Here is an 18,090-nt window from a genome sequence, read left to right as displayed (position 1 = left end):
AAGCATCTTATCTTTTTTGTGTTCTATTCTGTTGTCTCCTGGAAGAACAAGCTACTTATTAAGATTTTTTTTAATTCCGCGTTGACGGAGTCTTGGGCGACAGCTAGTTAACATAATGCAGTAAAATTTATTTGGTACCAGTATGAAAGAGGTCTACGTTCAGTACAATTACATAGTGTTGTAGATCCGTGCCTCGATACTGAATTGATTGTGCGTGGAATACATAATAGGTCTATATGTTTATCAATGAAACTGTTTATGAATCAAATACGGAACGATTTTTTTTTATTACATTCATTGTACATGAACTTTATCAATGATACTTCATGAATAAATACTCGTTTGATGTAAATGTTCATAAATATTTTTAGTAAGTATTTTCTCTTTTTCTTAATCTTTTGTCGTGTTAATTTATTTATTTACAATTATTTCTCGTAGTACACGTTAAGACTTTTGAGCTTTTGACAAAAAAAAATAATTGACAAAAAAAACTTTTGATATTAAACATTTTGTGTTTTGTCAGGATCTACAACAATATCTAATAGTGAATCGTCCCAAAATGGCAATATTGAACGAGAGCGGCGTACCACTGCAGCTAATGTGTGACGTCTCCTCCGCACTCTCATACTTACACTCTAGAGGATTGCTTTATGGGTAAGTCATATATCAACATTATATTGCCCTTAGTTTACATATAGCTCTTTCATTAATCTACATACCATTGTCATTTTACAAGCATTTGTTCATGTTTCTGCTTTTCTTCAGATGATGGAAACACCAAATTCCTCTCAATATTAATCTAATAACTTATAATGTATGTTGTATTGCAGCACACTATGGTGCGGCAGTGTGATGGTGCGCGAGGGTGAGCCTGCCCGCGCCGTGCTGGGCCAGTACGGAGCCGCGCATCCGCCGCACGACACCGCAGCACCGGAGACCAGGAGATACCCTGCAGTGAACAATGTAACTACTTTAATATCTGTCATCTCTCACCAATTCCTTGGAGTTCATGTATATTTAGTTGCCTATAACTTTCAACCTTGTTGCAGAGCAATAGTGAGGTATGGTCACTGGGCACGCTGATTTGGGAGATATGCGCTTGGGGTGCGCAGCCACAAGCCGCGCCTCCCCCTCTGCCAGACTTACCATGCCCCTATCGCACACATTTGTAAGTTTTATTAATATTACTAACTTATATCATTTTATCTCCATTTTAGATGTACAAATGGATATTTGTTCAAAACAAAATTCGTTTCTGGAAAAATAAATTTCTTTTAAATCTGTTCAAGATATCAAGTGATGCAACTGTGTTGGAACCCCAACCCGGAGTCTCGGCCTTCCGCCGGTCAGGTGTACGCGCTGCTCAACCATCTGCACAGCACACACGCGCACAGCCGGCACGTCGACGCCGCGCACGACGACGGCTACGGCAGCAGTGACTTCGAGGAGCGCTGGCAGCGACTCAAACCCAACTCTATACCCAAGATAGACGAGCACGTCGCCATCGTGCACGCGCCCTCCACCTCCATGACCTCACACTTCACCTCCGAACAAGACCTCGACAATCCGCCCACCATGCAGGACACGCTCAGTATCGACCTCGACACTGCCGTCTCCCGCTCCAGTAGCATCATGTCGGATAAAGATCCATTATCTATTCAAATAAAGTCTGAAAGTCTAACCAATTTACATGGATCTCTAGAGGATGTTAGAAATATCTATCTGACACACAACGAAACAGCAGCCATAGAATGCCATCAAGGAAATGTAAGCCTTGACGATAATAAAGATAAGGACTACGATCGCTCCGACAGTTCCATGGACCCGTGGGTGAAAGATATCATCACTGGCAGCCAAGATGACGTCAGATATTACAAGGACGTGAGCGATGTGATAAAGAATCTCGATAATATATTAAACTCTGAAAAAACATCCAGCTCCGAATCCAGTCATCAAGCGAGTCCTTCCAGAGATAATCTAAGCTTGGAATGTAAGAAAGATTACCCGATGCAGAAGAGTTTAGTGAAATCACCCGGAATAACAAATTTCCAGAATATTTTAGAAGTCGGATTCGACTCGGAGATGAGAAACGATACATGTGAAGATGAAGGCGATCGAGAAACTATCGGAACTCTGAGCCACTCTTTCGAACGTCATAGCGATACAATCAGTCAAAATACACTTGAAAATTTAACACCAGATACACCTACGAATGATTTAGTTAATGATACAAAAATTATATGTGAAGTTGAAATTGTGCAAATGGATGTTAAACAAGAAATAAACACTGAAGATAATGAAGCTAGTGATAGTGTAGATGATGTTAAAAGTGAATTGCCAAATGAAAAGATTGATCATAGTCTTAGTGAAATACCTATGTTGAAGGAATTGTGTGTAGCAACAATGCCTAGTGTAAGTGAAGTTATTGAACAGAAGAATGTTAAAGAAGACTGTCGTACACCTTGTGATAATAAGATAAATGATGTAAGAATTGAACTTAATGATGCGGGAACTGAGTCAGTAAATGATATTTCCATAAAACCTGAGAAAAAGTGTAACACTGAATCACCAACTTTAGCATTAATTACTGAATTGGAATTAAAAAAAGACACTGAAGTACAAAATAATATTAACCACGAAATCTTGCCTGTATTGGAACAAGAATCTGCAGAAAAAGACAATGTTATGTCTCTAGTCATTAATGATAATGTACATTTAGAAGAGGTAGTAAATGATTTAGATAAATCAAATGCCATTGCGCCGATTAGATCTGATGATGAAATTGTGATAAAAGACTCCGCTAGCGAAAATGCTCCTAAAGATCTCATGAACGGTATAAACATAGATCTCTATACAAGCGATAATACACTACATACGTCGTATTTTGAAACAAATGGAGAAATTAACGAATTCGGACATATTGATACATTACTTACAACAGATTCAACAATATACTTAGATCTGCCGAGTATGATAAAAGAGACTAGTAGTTTTCTTGAATCGGAAAGAATTATGTCCAATCAAGATACAGATTTCAAAGAAGTTGTCTCAAGCACACCCAAAGGAAGCGAAAATTCTTTCAACAATCAGGAATCTTCCACCAATGAGTGTCAATTTGAATCAACTACAGATACTAAAGTACCAGAATGTGAATTAGGATCTACACTAACAAAGTTGGAACAAAGATGTGCTCCGGAAAATTTAAGTCCCTTGGAATCTCCTACCAAGAGTCATCACACAGATACTTACGACGAAAACAGTTCCATAGTGTTAGGCCCGTTTGAAAATTGTTCACTCGAATTATTCAAAGCTGTGAAATCAGAAATTGTCGACTTACCCAAGGAGGAACTTTTGGCGTTTTCATCCAACTTTAGCGAAATGGATCTTGAGACACCTTCGCCCCTCCGCGACGGAAACTTTCTGAACGAAGTGCCGGATATCGTCCATGATGACTTGGTGTTTGACGACTTGGCGACTGTGAGTGAAACCAAACCGAGTACTGAAGCTCAAAGCGATAACACTGAGAATACGTACGAAAAATCAAATACAGAGAAACATATATCTCCGTCGACGCCGCCCAACTCTCCGGGTATTTTCTTAGCGTCGACATCACAGCAGAAATATTTAGTTGATATCGACTTAAATGCGCCGAATGAGAGTGCTCCGCGTACATTTGCTACTGTAACGGAGACAGCGGCGCCGTTTACCCCTGATTCAGGTTTGAGCTCTTTGCAGAAAGAGATCGATTTGAATCAAATAGAGCTGCAGATCACAACGAAATTAGCTATGGCAGAGAACGAGAACAATTTGAACATAGAATATTCTGGACCTTTGACAGTGGAAGGATTCGTGACGGAGGACGAGGTGCTGATGCGCGAGAGTGACGCGGTGCCCGAGTCCTACTTAGCAGGCAATGGAATACCACTCGACGATGTCAGGGAAGATCTAACTCTAGATACAGAATGCGTTAAAGCTCTGCGAGATGAATTAGAACTGAAGCTACCATTAGCACAGGTATAATACAGTTAATGACTGTGCTTAAAAATTAGTACTCGTTATTAAAAAAACAGTATAACATTTCGGTAATACATGTTCAGGTGGCTGCGATCGAGCCGGCGGAGAGTGCGGGGGAGGCGGAGTGCCCGGGGGACGGAGTGGGGGAGTGGCGCGCCGAGCTGCCGCCCCCGCCCGAGCTGGTGCTGAGCTACCCCGGCGCCCTCAGCCCCATCGCTGAGGAGACCGGCCCTCAGCTCTCTGCCTACGAGAACGACACCAACTGTACGTATACGTAGAAGTGCATGTACGCGTGCATAAATTATACATATGTTTATTTATGTGTGTCGTATCAACAGGGATATCGACCCGTACTGAATCGTCTGAGAGTTATCCGGAGCCCTGCAACAACTCGACGGATGACGTGACGGAGTTGCCGACCGGCGCGCACAGCGGCCACAATGACCACTCCACCTACACTCTGCACTCCCGCGACAACTCTCTCAACTTCACCTACACCGTACAAAAGGACGTCGCAAGCAGTAAAGAGTAAGTTATCTATTCAAACCTAATTATATGTGTGTATTCATAAAAAAAACTAAAATGATTTTTCTTTTCAGAATTACAATGAGCGCCGACAGTTTAAACGCCAGCCCATTGAAGAAGCTAAAAGGCGACCCGCTATCGCCAATCGATGACAGAACATATAACAAAAGCGATGACGAGAAACAATCGAATTGCGAAAGACTGTCTCAAGTATCGCCATTTTTATTGAGTCCGAGCACCGATACTTCGGCGCCCGACAACTCCGACAACTTGGCGGGCTGTTCGACCTTATCCAAACCGACAGTACCCACGGATGCCAAGTCCTCGAAACCCTCCGAAACTCAATGCCTATCGAAAGCGACCAGCATAGACTCGTGGTGCTCCAACGATACCCTCTATAATGTAGAAGAAAATTTCGATGACCTCGCAATGGATCCTGATGTACCAATCGACTTCGAAGAAAATCACGAACCGGAGAAGGAGGATAAAAGTGAAAGCACGGACACGCTGACGCACAACGAACAGGAAAAAGAATTGAGCCACTGCTCCACTTACATCATACACGATAGCAAGTCAGAGATTTGTGAAACTTTCTCACCTGATTCGATCACCGCTAATTTCAACACGTACACGAAACCGAAAACCGAAGCGGGAGCGACCACATCTGTTCAAAATAAATCCGAATTGAATGATTCCACAAAGAATACGCAAACGAAAGATCTCGCTTACGGCACGCTTATGTCAGGGTTACCTTCGGGTTCCAACTGCTCTACAGAATTACTGTCGACGGCCGATGAGGCTTGGAAATTATCACAACCTGAGTTGGTAAGGAGATCGCCTTTCGGAGATGACTTTAACTCAACACCCCCGAAATCTGTTGCAGAAGATAAAGAAGACGAATGTCCGGAAATAAATAGCCCGACAACAAATCAACCGAGCATCAATAAAATGGACAGCGTTGATGTTACCTGTCTAAAAGATAATTCTGATAGTGATAACAAATCTGAAATGGACAGTCAAGACATTATAATAGGAATCGATGAAACCCAGGACCTTCCTCACAAAACTATAGCCAATTCCCACGTAACAAGTACACCATTGACTGAAATTGATGCGGACATTGATGAGGACAATATAGAATGCATACCTATTAATTTGCCAAAAATGAACAACGATGATAGCGAATATCTTACGAAAAACTTGCCAAATTTCCAATCGTTTCTCCTATCCGCTGAGATGAGACCTCAAGACATATCCTCCAGTATAAGTAATGAAGTTACCAGCCTCAACCAAGACACTGAGGTTTTATTAGAAGGTGAAAGCAAAAGTTTGAGCAGAAATAGCAAAGACAGTCCTGCGATTCCCGACGGAACACTCACGTATTCAGATTTCGAAGGCTCTGTAATTACAAAGCCTCAGGAAATAGATTCCCGGGAGAACAGCACAGATATTGGTACAAGTAATGTTCAAGATTTTCGAAATTCAGAAAACTCAACACCTTTATGGCAACAGAACCTTTCTTCACTAATAGACGCTAGTTTATCATTATTACAAAATGAAAGAAGGATTAACGAAATTATAATGCAATCCGCAATAGATAACACGAACCAATCAGAAAGTTTGGTAAACTGTTTAGATACTCCTTATACAGTAACGAGTCCGCCTAGCGAAGTATATTTAAATGAATCTCATATTAATGATATTAATAAGTCTAATGATATATTTATAACAGATTTAGATACAGAAGAAGAAACTGAACAGCCTCATTCTATTATCATAACGGAAAACCCTATATTAATGAACAGGATCAGTTCAAATATTAATAGAAATTGTGATTCTCAAAGTGTTAACCTGTCTTACGATTCACACACGGGTTTGTTCCAACCTCTTGGTAAGGATAGAATTATAGAACAAATGAATGTTCTAGAAAATAACAGAACTCTGCCAGAGTTAGAACATACAGAAGATGTTAGTATAAATGATAGTGTAAATGAATCAAACTCGAACACTAGGAATTCTTTGCCGAATGAAAGAGACAATGATATTTGTAATGGCGGTAGTCAAAATTATGCGACCGTGAGCTTTCTAAATGAGGCATTCGAAGAACTTGTTGAAAGTAATGTTGATGATAATGAAAGAGATTTAGAAAATGATGAAGAAGTTCAAGAAGCTACAAGTCAAGTTGAAAAAGTTGAAAACGAAGAAGTTACGGAAACTCACGAAGAGAATATTTACGAGAATCTGAGACAGAATGAAGTGAATGGCGTTGCTGAAGTTGAAGATGAAACTATGACGTCAGTGACTGAGAATTTTTTACAGAACGAAAAGAAATACTGCACACTAGATTATTATTTGCCTCTGATGAATGACATCAGATTTACTGGTGAGTACTATAGATAAAATAAAATAAAAGTGTAATTTAAAATGACTTGAGAAAGAAAACCATAAGGGATATAAACCTTATCTTTTTAATATTATAAATGCGAAAGTTTAGATCAGTGTTTCCCAAAGTAGGCGATAACGCCCCCTTGGGGGCGTTTGAAGCCTAGGAGGGGGCGATAAGGGGCTTAAAAATGGGGGTCTTTGAAATCAATTAAAGTAATGAAATTGTGTTTTTTAAGTTTTAAGGCTGAATAAAAATTAGGGGGCTCTGAAATATAATTGATTTTCAAAGGGGGCGGTGAAAGAAAATAAGTTTGACAATCACTGGTTTAGATGGATGAATTGATAGATGTTTGTTTAAAGGTATCTCCAGAACTTCTCCAAAGAACCTTGATGAAATTTGCTACTCGTTACGTTTATCTTTTTAATTCCGCGCTAACAGAGTCGCGGGGGACCGCTAGTGTAATTATAATCTCGTAAGAAAGACATTTTTTATATATTACAAAACTCCTATTTAGTTTAACCTACAAGATATGAAATGCCTCAACAAATAACATGTAATCGACCAGGTCCAGGTACAGAAGTGATGAGTACATCGTTCAATCAAGACTCTTCTACTGATCCGACATCTCCCGAGTGCGAGCAGGACAGCAAGCCCGATACCGTCACTGACATACTGAAAGAGTGGGACAGCGAGAGTGACTCACACTCTACTAACTCATCCAGTGGAGAATTCATATGGAGAGTGAGTTATTTGCACAAATTTGGCACTTATTACATTCGGGATGAAATGCTTATATATCGACACTGGAAAACATAAACACTGTAACTCTTGAAATCGCGAATATGTTTTTCACACGTTAATAATTTCAACCATTATCAAACGATAATGATTTTATTATAGGTTAGCACAAACTACACAACATTGCTAAATACCGCATGCTTGTAGGCGTATCAGCTCACGAGTTATCATTTTTTGTCTCTCCTGTAAAGTTCATACTTTCGGGGTTACAGCGTTTACGCTTTCCAGCGTCGATATACTTCTCTCACATGAGATATGACGCTTGTAATCACTGGTTTTGGTTATGAACTCCCTCCTCCTAAAGTTACACAAAATAGTTTTGATTTAAACTATGTTCAATAATAATTTTACGATATATATGTCGTTATTTAATATGAATTTATATTTAAAATTTGTACTAAATATTCATAAAATATATTTAAATTGTTTAAAAATCATTTATTGAACATAGTGTAACACTACCTTGAATTTCATCTGTCTTAGCTCACATAATAACACTATTGCTATCTTTGTTTTTTGTCAAAGAGATTGATAGAGATGGAAATATATGTACGAGCTACGATAGTGGAAATTCATTGTTAATTCTAAAGCCTTATTGTTTGGTGTCTGATAACCTTTTTAATTATGTAATTAATCTTGTGATGCTCAAGAGTTCTTCAGATATTTTAGTTTTATACCACATTCTGATTTAAAAATAAATAATTTTATCCCATAAGAGTGCAATAGAATCTTAAATTTTCTGTGATGGATTGCTTTATAATAAAAACAATTATGGAACATAAAAGCCCGCTAATGTCTGGATAAGGTAGATAGACCCCAGTATTAATAGTTAATCTGTATACATGTACATGGTAATAAATTTAAATTTAATAGAAATTATCTTTCGTTTTTTAATAGCATAGTAAAAAAGAAGGCATCGTAGAAATCTTGCCCAGGGTGTAGGTTTAGTAAAGCTAAAACCGTATCTACTGTTTAAATTATTAAACTTTAAATATACGTTCAATTATGGATGACATACAATTCTTTAGACAAAATAAAAGTCTAGATACACTGTTGTAATTAATCCGTTACCATTTTAACAAGTCAAATAATGTAATATGTTCCAAACCAGTACGACTTAGGGTCCTTCAAGAAGTGAGCGTATAGCTTTCTTAATGGTCGGCAACGTATCTGCAGTTCTCCTAGTGGAGCGGATGTCCATGGGCGTTGATTTTCACTTTGGTGTTCCCGCCGCTCGTTTGCCCCCTTCTCTTAAAAAAAATACTCAAAAAGCGAAAGATATAATATAAATAGTGAGAATCTATCTAACCAGTACATGTGTACCAAACGTGTGGTGTTGGTGTGCTTGCATGTATTTGTACGTGTGCGTAGGACGGCGACGGCAACGCCACCTGTCTCGTACCCTCTGCGCACTTCCAACATGTGAGTATTGCTCTACATAGCTTATTAGTACACGGATTTATTTGTCTGTCTCTGTTTTGCTGAACTGCGTTCCTTTTGCCACAATTTTTATGTCAAGTTTTTGCCTTGTTTTTTTATGTATGGTACATGTTTTTCTTTCTTTCTTATTATAACATTGAAGTGACTTTTGATTCATACAAAGTAAACATAAATTCGACTCATTGTATTTACGATACTCCGGTTAAGAAAATAATCTAAACATGTTGCTATCTCTGTTTTTCTTTAAAAGAATGAAAGGAATAACAAATTTGTTTTCTATGAGTGTATACTGTTTTTAACCAGACCTATTGTTTTTTTGGGTTTCTTTTCGCTTTGCCTGCATTTTAATATTATACGCATCATTTCCCATAAGTAGTAACACTATTGTAGGCACTGGACCTATCATCGTTGTGATCTTTTGAGGAGGCCTATGACTAGCAGTGGGCATCACGGGGCTGAAAAGAAGAAGTTACACTATTATCATAAAACGCTACATGTTTATTTGTATAATCCCTAATTAGTTCCATCAAAGGGTGATTTTTTTAAAATCGTTATTGTGATAAATTTTGAGGAGAAAAATGACAATATATACGAGCTATATTAGTGATAGCTTAAGTATCACTCAAACAGAGCCTTTCCACTACAATATTCACTCACTTTTTTTTAGAAATGAGAAAAATGACAATTTTATTTTATTTTATTTATTTTCTAGTTTTTCAGTAGTGGTAATATACAGTTCAATTATTTCATTATAAGGAGTTATTATTTCTTGTAATGTACGAATTAAAATACATACAGAATTGATTTAATTGCCATTGAATATTACTTCGTTTGTTGTGATTTTTTTCAATTATTCGTATTTCACTGATGTTAGAAACACTACATTAAAAATATTTTAATCAATACAAGTATATAATGAAAATATGGTAAATAAGTATGTAAGTCAATGAAGGATTTAAGGGTCTTTTATATTATTCAGCACCGCGAGGGCGGGGCGCCCCAGGCTCCAGAAGGTCCCGAGGTATCGGAGCTGGCGGAACGAGCATCTTCCGGCTCCTCCGGGTCGTCGGGCTCAGAGGGCGACGAGGTGGAGTTTGTGCCCTCCTCGTGGGACTGCCGCGCCGCGCCTGCCAAGTCCTCGCTCCGCAGCCTCGATCACACAGCGCCGGTTTGATAAATGCCTAGCTAATATATCTAAAAAATATTGCAGATTTTTACGTACATCTTACGATAATAGTAAATGTGTGTATTGAGCAAAGTTATATGTAAACATTTACATTACAGGATAGCAAGAAACGTGTGGTGTTCAAGCGTCAGAAGTATCACTCGGTGTACGAGTATCCGCGCGAGGTGTGCGAGGCGACAGTAGACGCGCCGCCCGACCTGCCCGACTTCTCCACATACTGCGGTAAAATACATACATCTTTACAACGAGCACTTTCTATATCGAATTAGTCTATCCATGTCTTATACTGATGTGTTGTTCGTAGACTGGGAGGCGGCGAGTGCGGAGGAGGCGGAGCTGGACTACGGGCAGCTGTTCAGCGACCACAACGCGCTCGACATGTACCCGCTGCGAGCCGGCATTGCGTTCGGTGCAGGTACGTACACAACACTGTGATTCATATTGTGCATAATTCATTGCTATCAAAATCATAATTGTTCATTTTTTTTTTAGATTACGAAGAAGACTTCTTCATATCATCGTCGACGCGTCCTTTTGAGCGCGAGTTCGAAACCCTCGGCGTGATGTCGACCGCGAGCCAGTTCTTCCCCGGCATGCACGCCAAGCAGGCGCTGCTCGACCGCGACGTAGACGACGTGGACGACTTCCGCGCCCCGCCCTCGCCCGCCCCCCTCCCCCCGACCGCCCTCGCGCACACAGCCACGCCCTCCCTCGACTTCACCACACCCGACTCCGGCGTCGAGGACATCACGCCCGGCTCCACCAGCACCGAGGATGACTTCAAAACCAAGAAAATTACTGACGCCGACTCCTGTTGGCGGACCCTCGATAGCGCCAGCTCCAGCGAGTCCGTCAGCCCCAGCTCACCGGGGGGCGAAGCGCTAGGAGGGCTCCGGCACACGAGGGACAAGCTGAAGCTGGACCTGCCGCCCAGCCCGCACATACCCTCGCCCCGGCACAACCGAGTGTTCAACTTCGTGCTCGACAAGCCCAAGCGGCGCAGCCAGGAGGAGCGGCCGGAGCTCGGCACGACGCCGCTCGTGATGACGGACGAGACGCCCGTCATCACGTCGACGTTACCTCTGCGAGATGACGTGCCGGACGACGTCATCCCCGAGCCCACATTCTCTACGTTCGGCAAGTGCGCCTCCACCAGCGCGGAGCCCGAGCAGCGCGCCATCGTACTCACCGACGACGTGCACGACTCCGACAAGGAAGATAGTTCCAACTCCACTGTGGAGGCGGTGAAGGGCGAAGGCACCGTGCTCGACAGCGGAGACGAGGACTCAGGCATCGAGAGGAGCTCCAAGGCCACACTAGAAAGGAATAAAACAACTCCCAATGTTTCCTAAATAGAACTAGATCATAATCTCTCTGTAAATAACTCGATCATAGATTTTGGACGCTTTTATCAAACTATCTGATGATGCATTTTTCCTGCCAAATGCCAGTCTGATGCTCGCTGAAAGGGCTCAGTCAAAGTAATGTGGAATTGGTTAAGAGTTCCTTCGCCATAATGCAAACTTAGTGTTTTAACTGGCTATAGCAAAACTAACAACTTTATTTATACGATGTCACATCAAATATGATTAAATTTCCCAACGACTAATACGTCTTTTCAAATATCATATCTGAATTATTTGGAACTAAATGGTGACATTTTTTGGAACTCTACATATCGAAAGTAAAAAAAAAAATTAACTTCAGCCATTTCAATATATAGACAAGTTAATATAGTCTGAGGAACGAACTCCAGTGAATTGTATTGGTGTTAAAACAATGGTACAAATAGCGGTGAATTATTGTATACAACTAGAACTTAGTGCTTTATACTGAAAATCTATTTAAGTTCTTAGATATTTATTATAACAGTGCAACAACAGACTTTGAAGGATTTTACATCAATTTCACTTTCAAGAAAAGTATAGCTGAATTTAAGGTACGTTTCAACTAAAGCCTAATGTATTTTAATTTTTTTTTTAAATCTTTTTTTATGTATTTATATTTCAAATGTATTACAAAATAATAGTTGTTAATTAATCGAAATGTTTTTAATATAATTATTATTTCGAATTGGTTAATTCAATGGTTTTGGACACAATTTTTATTTAATACCATGGATTTTCGCTGCAGTGACACTTGTATTGACATATTTTTGTCTCTGTTTGTTGAAAAAAATATGGGATGACAATATATCGCCGGCTCCTAGGTACAGTATCATAACTGAAAAATTCTATTTTTTTTTTATTGTCTAAAATAGCTTCTTATGATGTATATTTTCCATATGTATTAATAAACATTATTTTTTTCTATTTATTGATTTTGTTAAAATCATGCTTTTAATTTAAAAAAAAAAAACAAAAATCATCAATAAAAACGTCCTGAAAACTAATTTTTAGGTTCGATACTGTACGTAGGAGCCGTAGATCTGTCAATAAGTGACACCGCAATTAAAACTCATTTTACAATAGTTTCAAAGAATTATATAGTGGTAAGTGATAGTAACCTTGTACTTGTTAGATTTTTCATACGTAATAATATTTTTAATTGTTTATTTCTTAACTTGGTAGTGTATTAAATAGTTTTATATACTGGTGTTAGTTTGGATACACGTACGATAATTTTAACACAAACAAACTGATATTATTTCAAATTATTAAAAAAATATATATATAATTTATTTTTAATCATTTTAATACTAAATTTTTAAAAACAGTTAATAAGTCCGCAATGTTTAGTTTTTTTTATTGTTAATGTTTTAATTTTAGTGCGTGTATCCGAATTGTAAATTTTGAATTCTCTTGTGGCACTACATCTACGCACAATGGACATAAACATCATCAATAAAACTTTGATAAATTATTTAAACTTTAAAGCTGCAATTACAAATCAGTTTGGAAACTATTTAAGAAGCGGAAACAAAATTAATATGAAACATTTACGCTCGTACTTTATTAGAAACATGTTTCTAATGAAACAGAATTTTAATGGAGGATTATAATTGCAGCCTTAAAGTTTATATTCATTAAAAAACGCCAATTGTTAGAGTTAAGTAAGAAATTATATTAGATAAGTTTAGAAGTAGACTTAATGTGGATTTTGTGGTGATAACTGGTCGATGTAGCGTTTTCATACACACTCGGCAAATAACAAACTTAAAAAACTTGAAATATTTACATCAATTTATAAAAATCTATTTTACCTAAAATATCTTGTCTTTTCTAATATTTTTTTTTTTTGTTATAAACCGTTTGCGAGCCAAAGCTGAATTATCTTTGTTGAAATCAATATGGCTGTCAAGATATTCTTTTAAAATGTTGGTACTCCCTAAATGCAAAAGTTTAATAAACATTTTAATCGACTTTAAGAAGGAGGTTTTTAATCTGTTTTTTTTTATGCTGAGTGTGAGAGAGCCGAAGTGACCCGGTGTGCGCCACGCGATACGTCCAAGTGTTAACCTCATGTGCAATTCTTCTCATTTCCATATCATCGCTACCTTAGTTTTGTTACTCTGATGTAAATATTAATTTAATGTTGATGAATTATTTTTTTTTTAAATATTAAATTTATGAATCGTCTCTACGTGTTTATTGTTCGTTCTTTACAATTATTTTTTTTTTTATACATTTGTAGGAGAGTTTCGTTGTTGTACAGTTTTGTATATACGGGCTAGATGTTCATTTTTGTTAATAAGCTTTACTGTTTGGTCAGTTATATATATAGAACTTTGAATAGAAACTTTGAACTTTATATAGAACTTTGAATTTCAGACAAGACCAACAATTTAATATAATGTACGAAATGTCTTAGATTTTTTTATAGTGTTTTAAAGATCGTTTTCCAAATTTTATTGATTAGTTTCCATCGCAGCGGCATAAGTGAAACGAAGGAATTACTTTTGAATTGTCCAATTAATGGTATATATAAGTTGTTGATTTGTATGAGTTGTGTCGATGTAGTGTTTAGTGAACGAAAACGCGTCGGCAAATCTTTTAATATTGTGAATCTGTCGAGTCTTTTAAAAGTATTTATATTGAAAAAAAAATGAATAATAATTAATAAAATTTGTGACTCAACTTGTATTTTATTTACTTGCACGAAATCTAAAAAATAAAAGTCGCCATTTTAAACTATAGATTTAATAGACAATAAGTAAAGTTTTATTTTGTGTTAAAAATGTATATATGTAATTGCTTCTGGTGTACTAACAATTTAACAAATATTTTGGATGAAATAAAAAATTGTTTTTTAAATAAACATTTAATAAATACAATCATAACATGTAACTTTTAACACAACAGGATCACATTTTGCATTTGTCAAGATAAAGTTCAGGTTAAATATTAAAGTATTCATTAAGCGTCTCTAAGTACGGAACAATAGAAAACCATTAGCAAGAACTACAATAAAATGGGCTGGCTTTAAACAAACAAAAGCAAAATTTTCTTTTCAAATAGAACCTTATTTTTAACTCTTAAATAACAAATACCAATCAAACACATGAAGCTTCCAAACATAGATATAAAGGTATTTATTTATATAAATTTTTCATACTTAATACAATTATAATGGAATTTACGAATCTAATTTACAATTTTGGAATGTTATAACTTATAACAATTAGAAATTATTATTGAATAGAGAGATTTATTCACCGATTCACTTATTATACGATATTTGAGTAGTCAGCCACGACGCCAGATGATGACCAGACCGGAGACATCGCTGCTGGCCAGCAGACTCTCGTCGTAGCTGAAGCTGACGCCGAGTACTGCGGACGCGTGTCCTGACAACACGCACTGTTGTAGTCCAGCTTATCATAACTCGATTATATTGAAATTATTTGAACATTGGAAAAAAAGTACTAGAGACTGATTAATAACGATAAAGTACACTACGTTCACATTCAAATTTTACGTGTTGTCAATTTTTTGGACGTTTAATGAATAAATTGTTTAACAAAATATCACTAACATAGCGACGTGAAGTTGTTGTTTCAGAATCCGTGCGAAGTTATCGTGATTGAACCAAAAACCGCTAACATATGAAGAAAAAGACTGAGTCCGATCCGTCCGGCACGAAGGACCAACACTAATAACACTCTGAAAACATAACTCGGGTGGAATTTTGGTTAGTTTATGTTCTCACCTTGCAGCTTGTTGACGACGGGCTGTCCTGCATGGCCCTCGATGTCGAGGAAGTAGACGCAGGCGTCCTCGCCGCCGCTGACGACGCACACGCCGCGCCGGAACGACATGATGGGGCAAAAGGTTGAGCGCACACTGTGACTTCGGTGCACAGTCTCGAAACGCTTCTTCAGGCTCAAGCTGCCTTCTCGGTCCGTTATCCTGCACACATATATCCTATTACTGTATATATAATATTAGAAGCAAGCCTAAAAAAAAGTAAAATATTTTGGATTTAAAAAGCCATTCGAATTATTGTGCATATAAAACAGAATTGAGAGTGACAGTAAAGTTTGACGAAGTGTAGCAGTACCTGAAGAGATACAGCGAGTTGTCGGCGGCGCTGACGAGCAGCGCGGGGTGACGCGCCAGCCAGGGGCTCCAGCTGAGGCTGGTGACTGCGCCTCCAACACAGCACCGCCGCAACTTGCTCAGCGCCCCCGTACCCGATGTGCGGTAACTCACTATTACACCCTGACCACGTAAACTTACGTCAGTTTAGTACAAAATACTTGAAAAGATTTGATTACTTCTATGACAGTTGCGTACCTTGTCATTGGCCGCCCAAAACATTCTGCCGCTGGACTCGCAGGCGATGGCCTGCACCTTGCCGCCCAGGATGCTGCTGCCACCTGACAACGGCTCATAAAAGTTTTACAATATTACAGCTCGGCCCTCCGTTAAGCAAAACTCACCTCTAGGATATATTCCTGTCGACACGTTGAGCACTTCTACCATTCCTCTTGCATTTCCCGCCTAATGGTTGAGTTAAGGACATTTGAAGTAAAAAAAAATACACGTGATACGTTAATGTACACAAAACAACAAGCACTCGTGATATCTTACTAATATTATAAATGCGAATGTTTAGATGGATGGATGGATGGATGTTTGTTTGAAGGTATCTTCGGAACGGCTCAGTAACATTGGATATTGCTAGTTTTATCAAACCAACATTTTATAAAAACAACATAGTAATGACTATAACAATTGCAAAAGGATACAATAACCATGTTGTTATTGGCGGGCTGGAAAGCGCAACAAAGGAGCGGTGCGGCGAGCTGGTCGCGCGCCTCGCGCAGCCGCCGGCGACGTGCTACGTCCCACACGCACAGCGCACCGTCCAGCCCACACGTCACCACCAGCTCATTGGACGCCGACCAGTCGCAGTCTAACACACACATACAGGTCTCACATATAGAAACCTTGCTACCATCAGCACCAATAGCGAAAATCAAATGGGCACAAAATACCACGGCTTATAGCCTATCCATATAGAGGTCAATGCCCTTGAACAAGTAAAATATAAGGCATAGAATTTTCAACACTGGTAACACTCACAGGTAAAATATGAACAAAACACTAGACTTTTCAAAATTGATTCTGCTGTCTAAACTACAGAAGGATATTGTGTTAAATGTTGACTTCAAGCTCATTTAGCTCATTTATATGGTCCTTTTGACATACTCAAACTATTGTCAAATATAATAACTGACCAGTGACAGCATCGGTGTGTCCCTCCAGTACAACAGAGACTCGCGGCGGGGTTGCGGTCACGTCACAGATGGAGACAGTGCCGTCGCGCGACGCACAGCACAGCTTCGAGCGGTCATTGTTCGCAAACTTCACCACACTCACCTCATCACTGTGCTAAAATATATTTTGATATATTCACATACTGCATATTTTCTCAAAAACATTGTCTTATACATAATTTATTTTTTATAGTTACTCAAACTTAATGACAGCTTAGAGTTAAATACAAGCCACCATAAAGTTTGAATGTTTCAATACTAACCTGATCAAAAATATGATGAACTCCAGTAAAAGCATAGTTTTCTGATATTGTTAGATCATTTTTCTTCTTCGTACTGCCAGATACCTCATCAACTGCTAAGCTTGCCTTAAAATTTACAATTTTAGTACATAACAATACCAAATTATTAGTAACCTTAAGAGAACTGACCCATAATTTACTATAAAATCTTTACTTGGTACCTTACTGCTAGACCTGGCTCGAGAAGATGAAGAGCTGATTGAGATGTTATCCTGAACTCCATATCTCCTCTGCAGCAACTGACTTCTTATATTAATGTATTTCTTTATAGTTTCAATGTCCTAACATGAACACAAATAATGAATTAAGTCTCACAAATCCAGAACAAAATACAATTTTAAGAAATCGACCTAAGTAATATTGAAATATTTTATTACCTTAAATTTCGCATTTTCCCTTAAAAGTTGACTGCGTCGTCGAATATACAATGTTTCTGAAACATTAAATAATTATTTGTGTATATTCAATAAATGAGCAATTGGCCTATTTTTTAAATAATCTTAAAGTATACAAACGAAAGTAAAAATTAGCTTACTAAAATTTGGATTCCCTGGCGCTCTGTACGCATTGAATCGTGCATCGAGTGCAAATATTTGTTGCTGAAAGGCTGCTGCCATTTTTAAACTTTTAGTTTACTAAAAATGCATCATTTTTTCAAATTTTGTCGATATCATTATGCTCTTTACTTTTAGCTTGTTTATTATTTTTTGCCAAGTTT

The 18,090-nt window shown here is 38.2% G+C and overlaps 2 protein-coding genes across 2 annotated transcripts in view; one reads left to right on the top strand and one right to left on the bottom strand.

Moving 5' to 3' along the window:
* Positions 1-12,301, top strand: part of LOC106718200 — a 35,089-nt gene extending 22,788 nt beyond the window's left edge. The window contains exons 7-19 of the mRNA XM_045679878.1: positions 524-654; positions 831-963; positions 1,050-1,168; positions 1,290-4,014; positions 4,098-4,278; positions 4,353-4,542; positions 4,614-6,922; positions 7,491-7,666; positions 9,095-9,145; positions 10,143-10,331; positions 10,448-10,571; positions 10,654-10,764; positions 10,842-12,301. Of these exons, the coding sequence (XP_045535834.1) occupies positions 524-654; positions 831-963; positions 1,050-1,168; positions 1,290-4,014; positions 4,098-4,278; positions 4,353-4,542; positions 4,614-6,922; positions 7,491-7,666; positions 9,095-9,145; positions 10,143-10,331; positions 10,448-10,571; positions 10,654-10,764; positions 10,842-11,701 (7,299 nt within the window). The 3' untranslated portion in view covers positions 11,702-12,301. The remainder of the gene's footprint in view (positions 1-523; positions 655-830; positions 964-1,049; positions 1,169-1,289; positions 4,015-4,097; positions 4,279-4,352; positions 4,543-4,613; positions 6,923-7,490; positions 7,667-9,094; positions 9,146-10,142; positions 10,332-10,447; positions 10,572-10,653; positions 10,765-10,841) is intronic.
* Positions 12,302-14,976: 2,675 nt separating this feature from the next.
* LOC106718145 (WD repeat-containing protein 13) lies at positions 14,977-18,061 on the bottom strand. Its single transcript, XM_014512157.2, has 11 exons — positions 17,908-18,061; positions 17,750-17,805; positions 17,534-17,653; positions 17,334-17,438; positions 17,032-17,185; positions 16,540-16,706; positions 16,231-16,291; positions 16,085-16,167; positions 15,849-16,009; positions 15,498-15,697; positions 14,977-15,135 (listed from the first exon to the last, which is right to left on the bottom strand). The coding sequence occupies exons 1-11, from the start codon at positions 17,987-17,989 to the stop codon at positions 15,035-15,037; spliced, it is 1,290 nt and encodes a 429-aa protein (XP_014367643.2). The 5' UTR covers positions 17,990-18,061; the 3' UTR covers positions 14,977-15,034.
* Positions 18,062-18,090: the final 29 nt, after the last annotated feature.

This window comes from Papilio machaon, chromosome 10, assembly GCF_912999745.1.
Source record: "Papilio machaon chromosome 10, ilPapMach1.1, whole genome shotgun sequence".
NCBI lineage: Eukaryota > Metazoa > Arthropoda > Insecta > Lepidoptera > Papilionidae > Papilio > Papilio machaon.
Note: the sequence above shows the minus strand (reverse complement) of the source record. Positions and strands in the feature narration are given on the sequence as shown.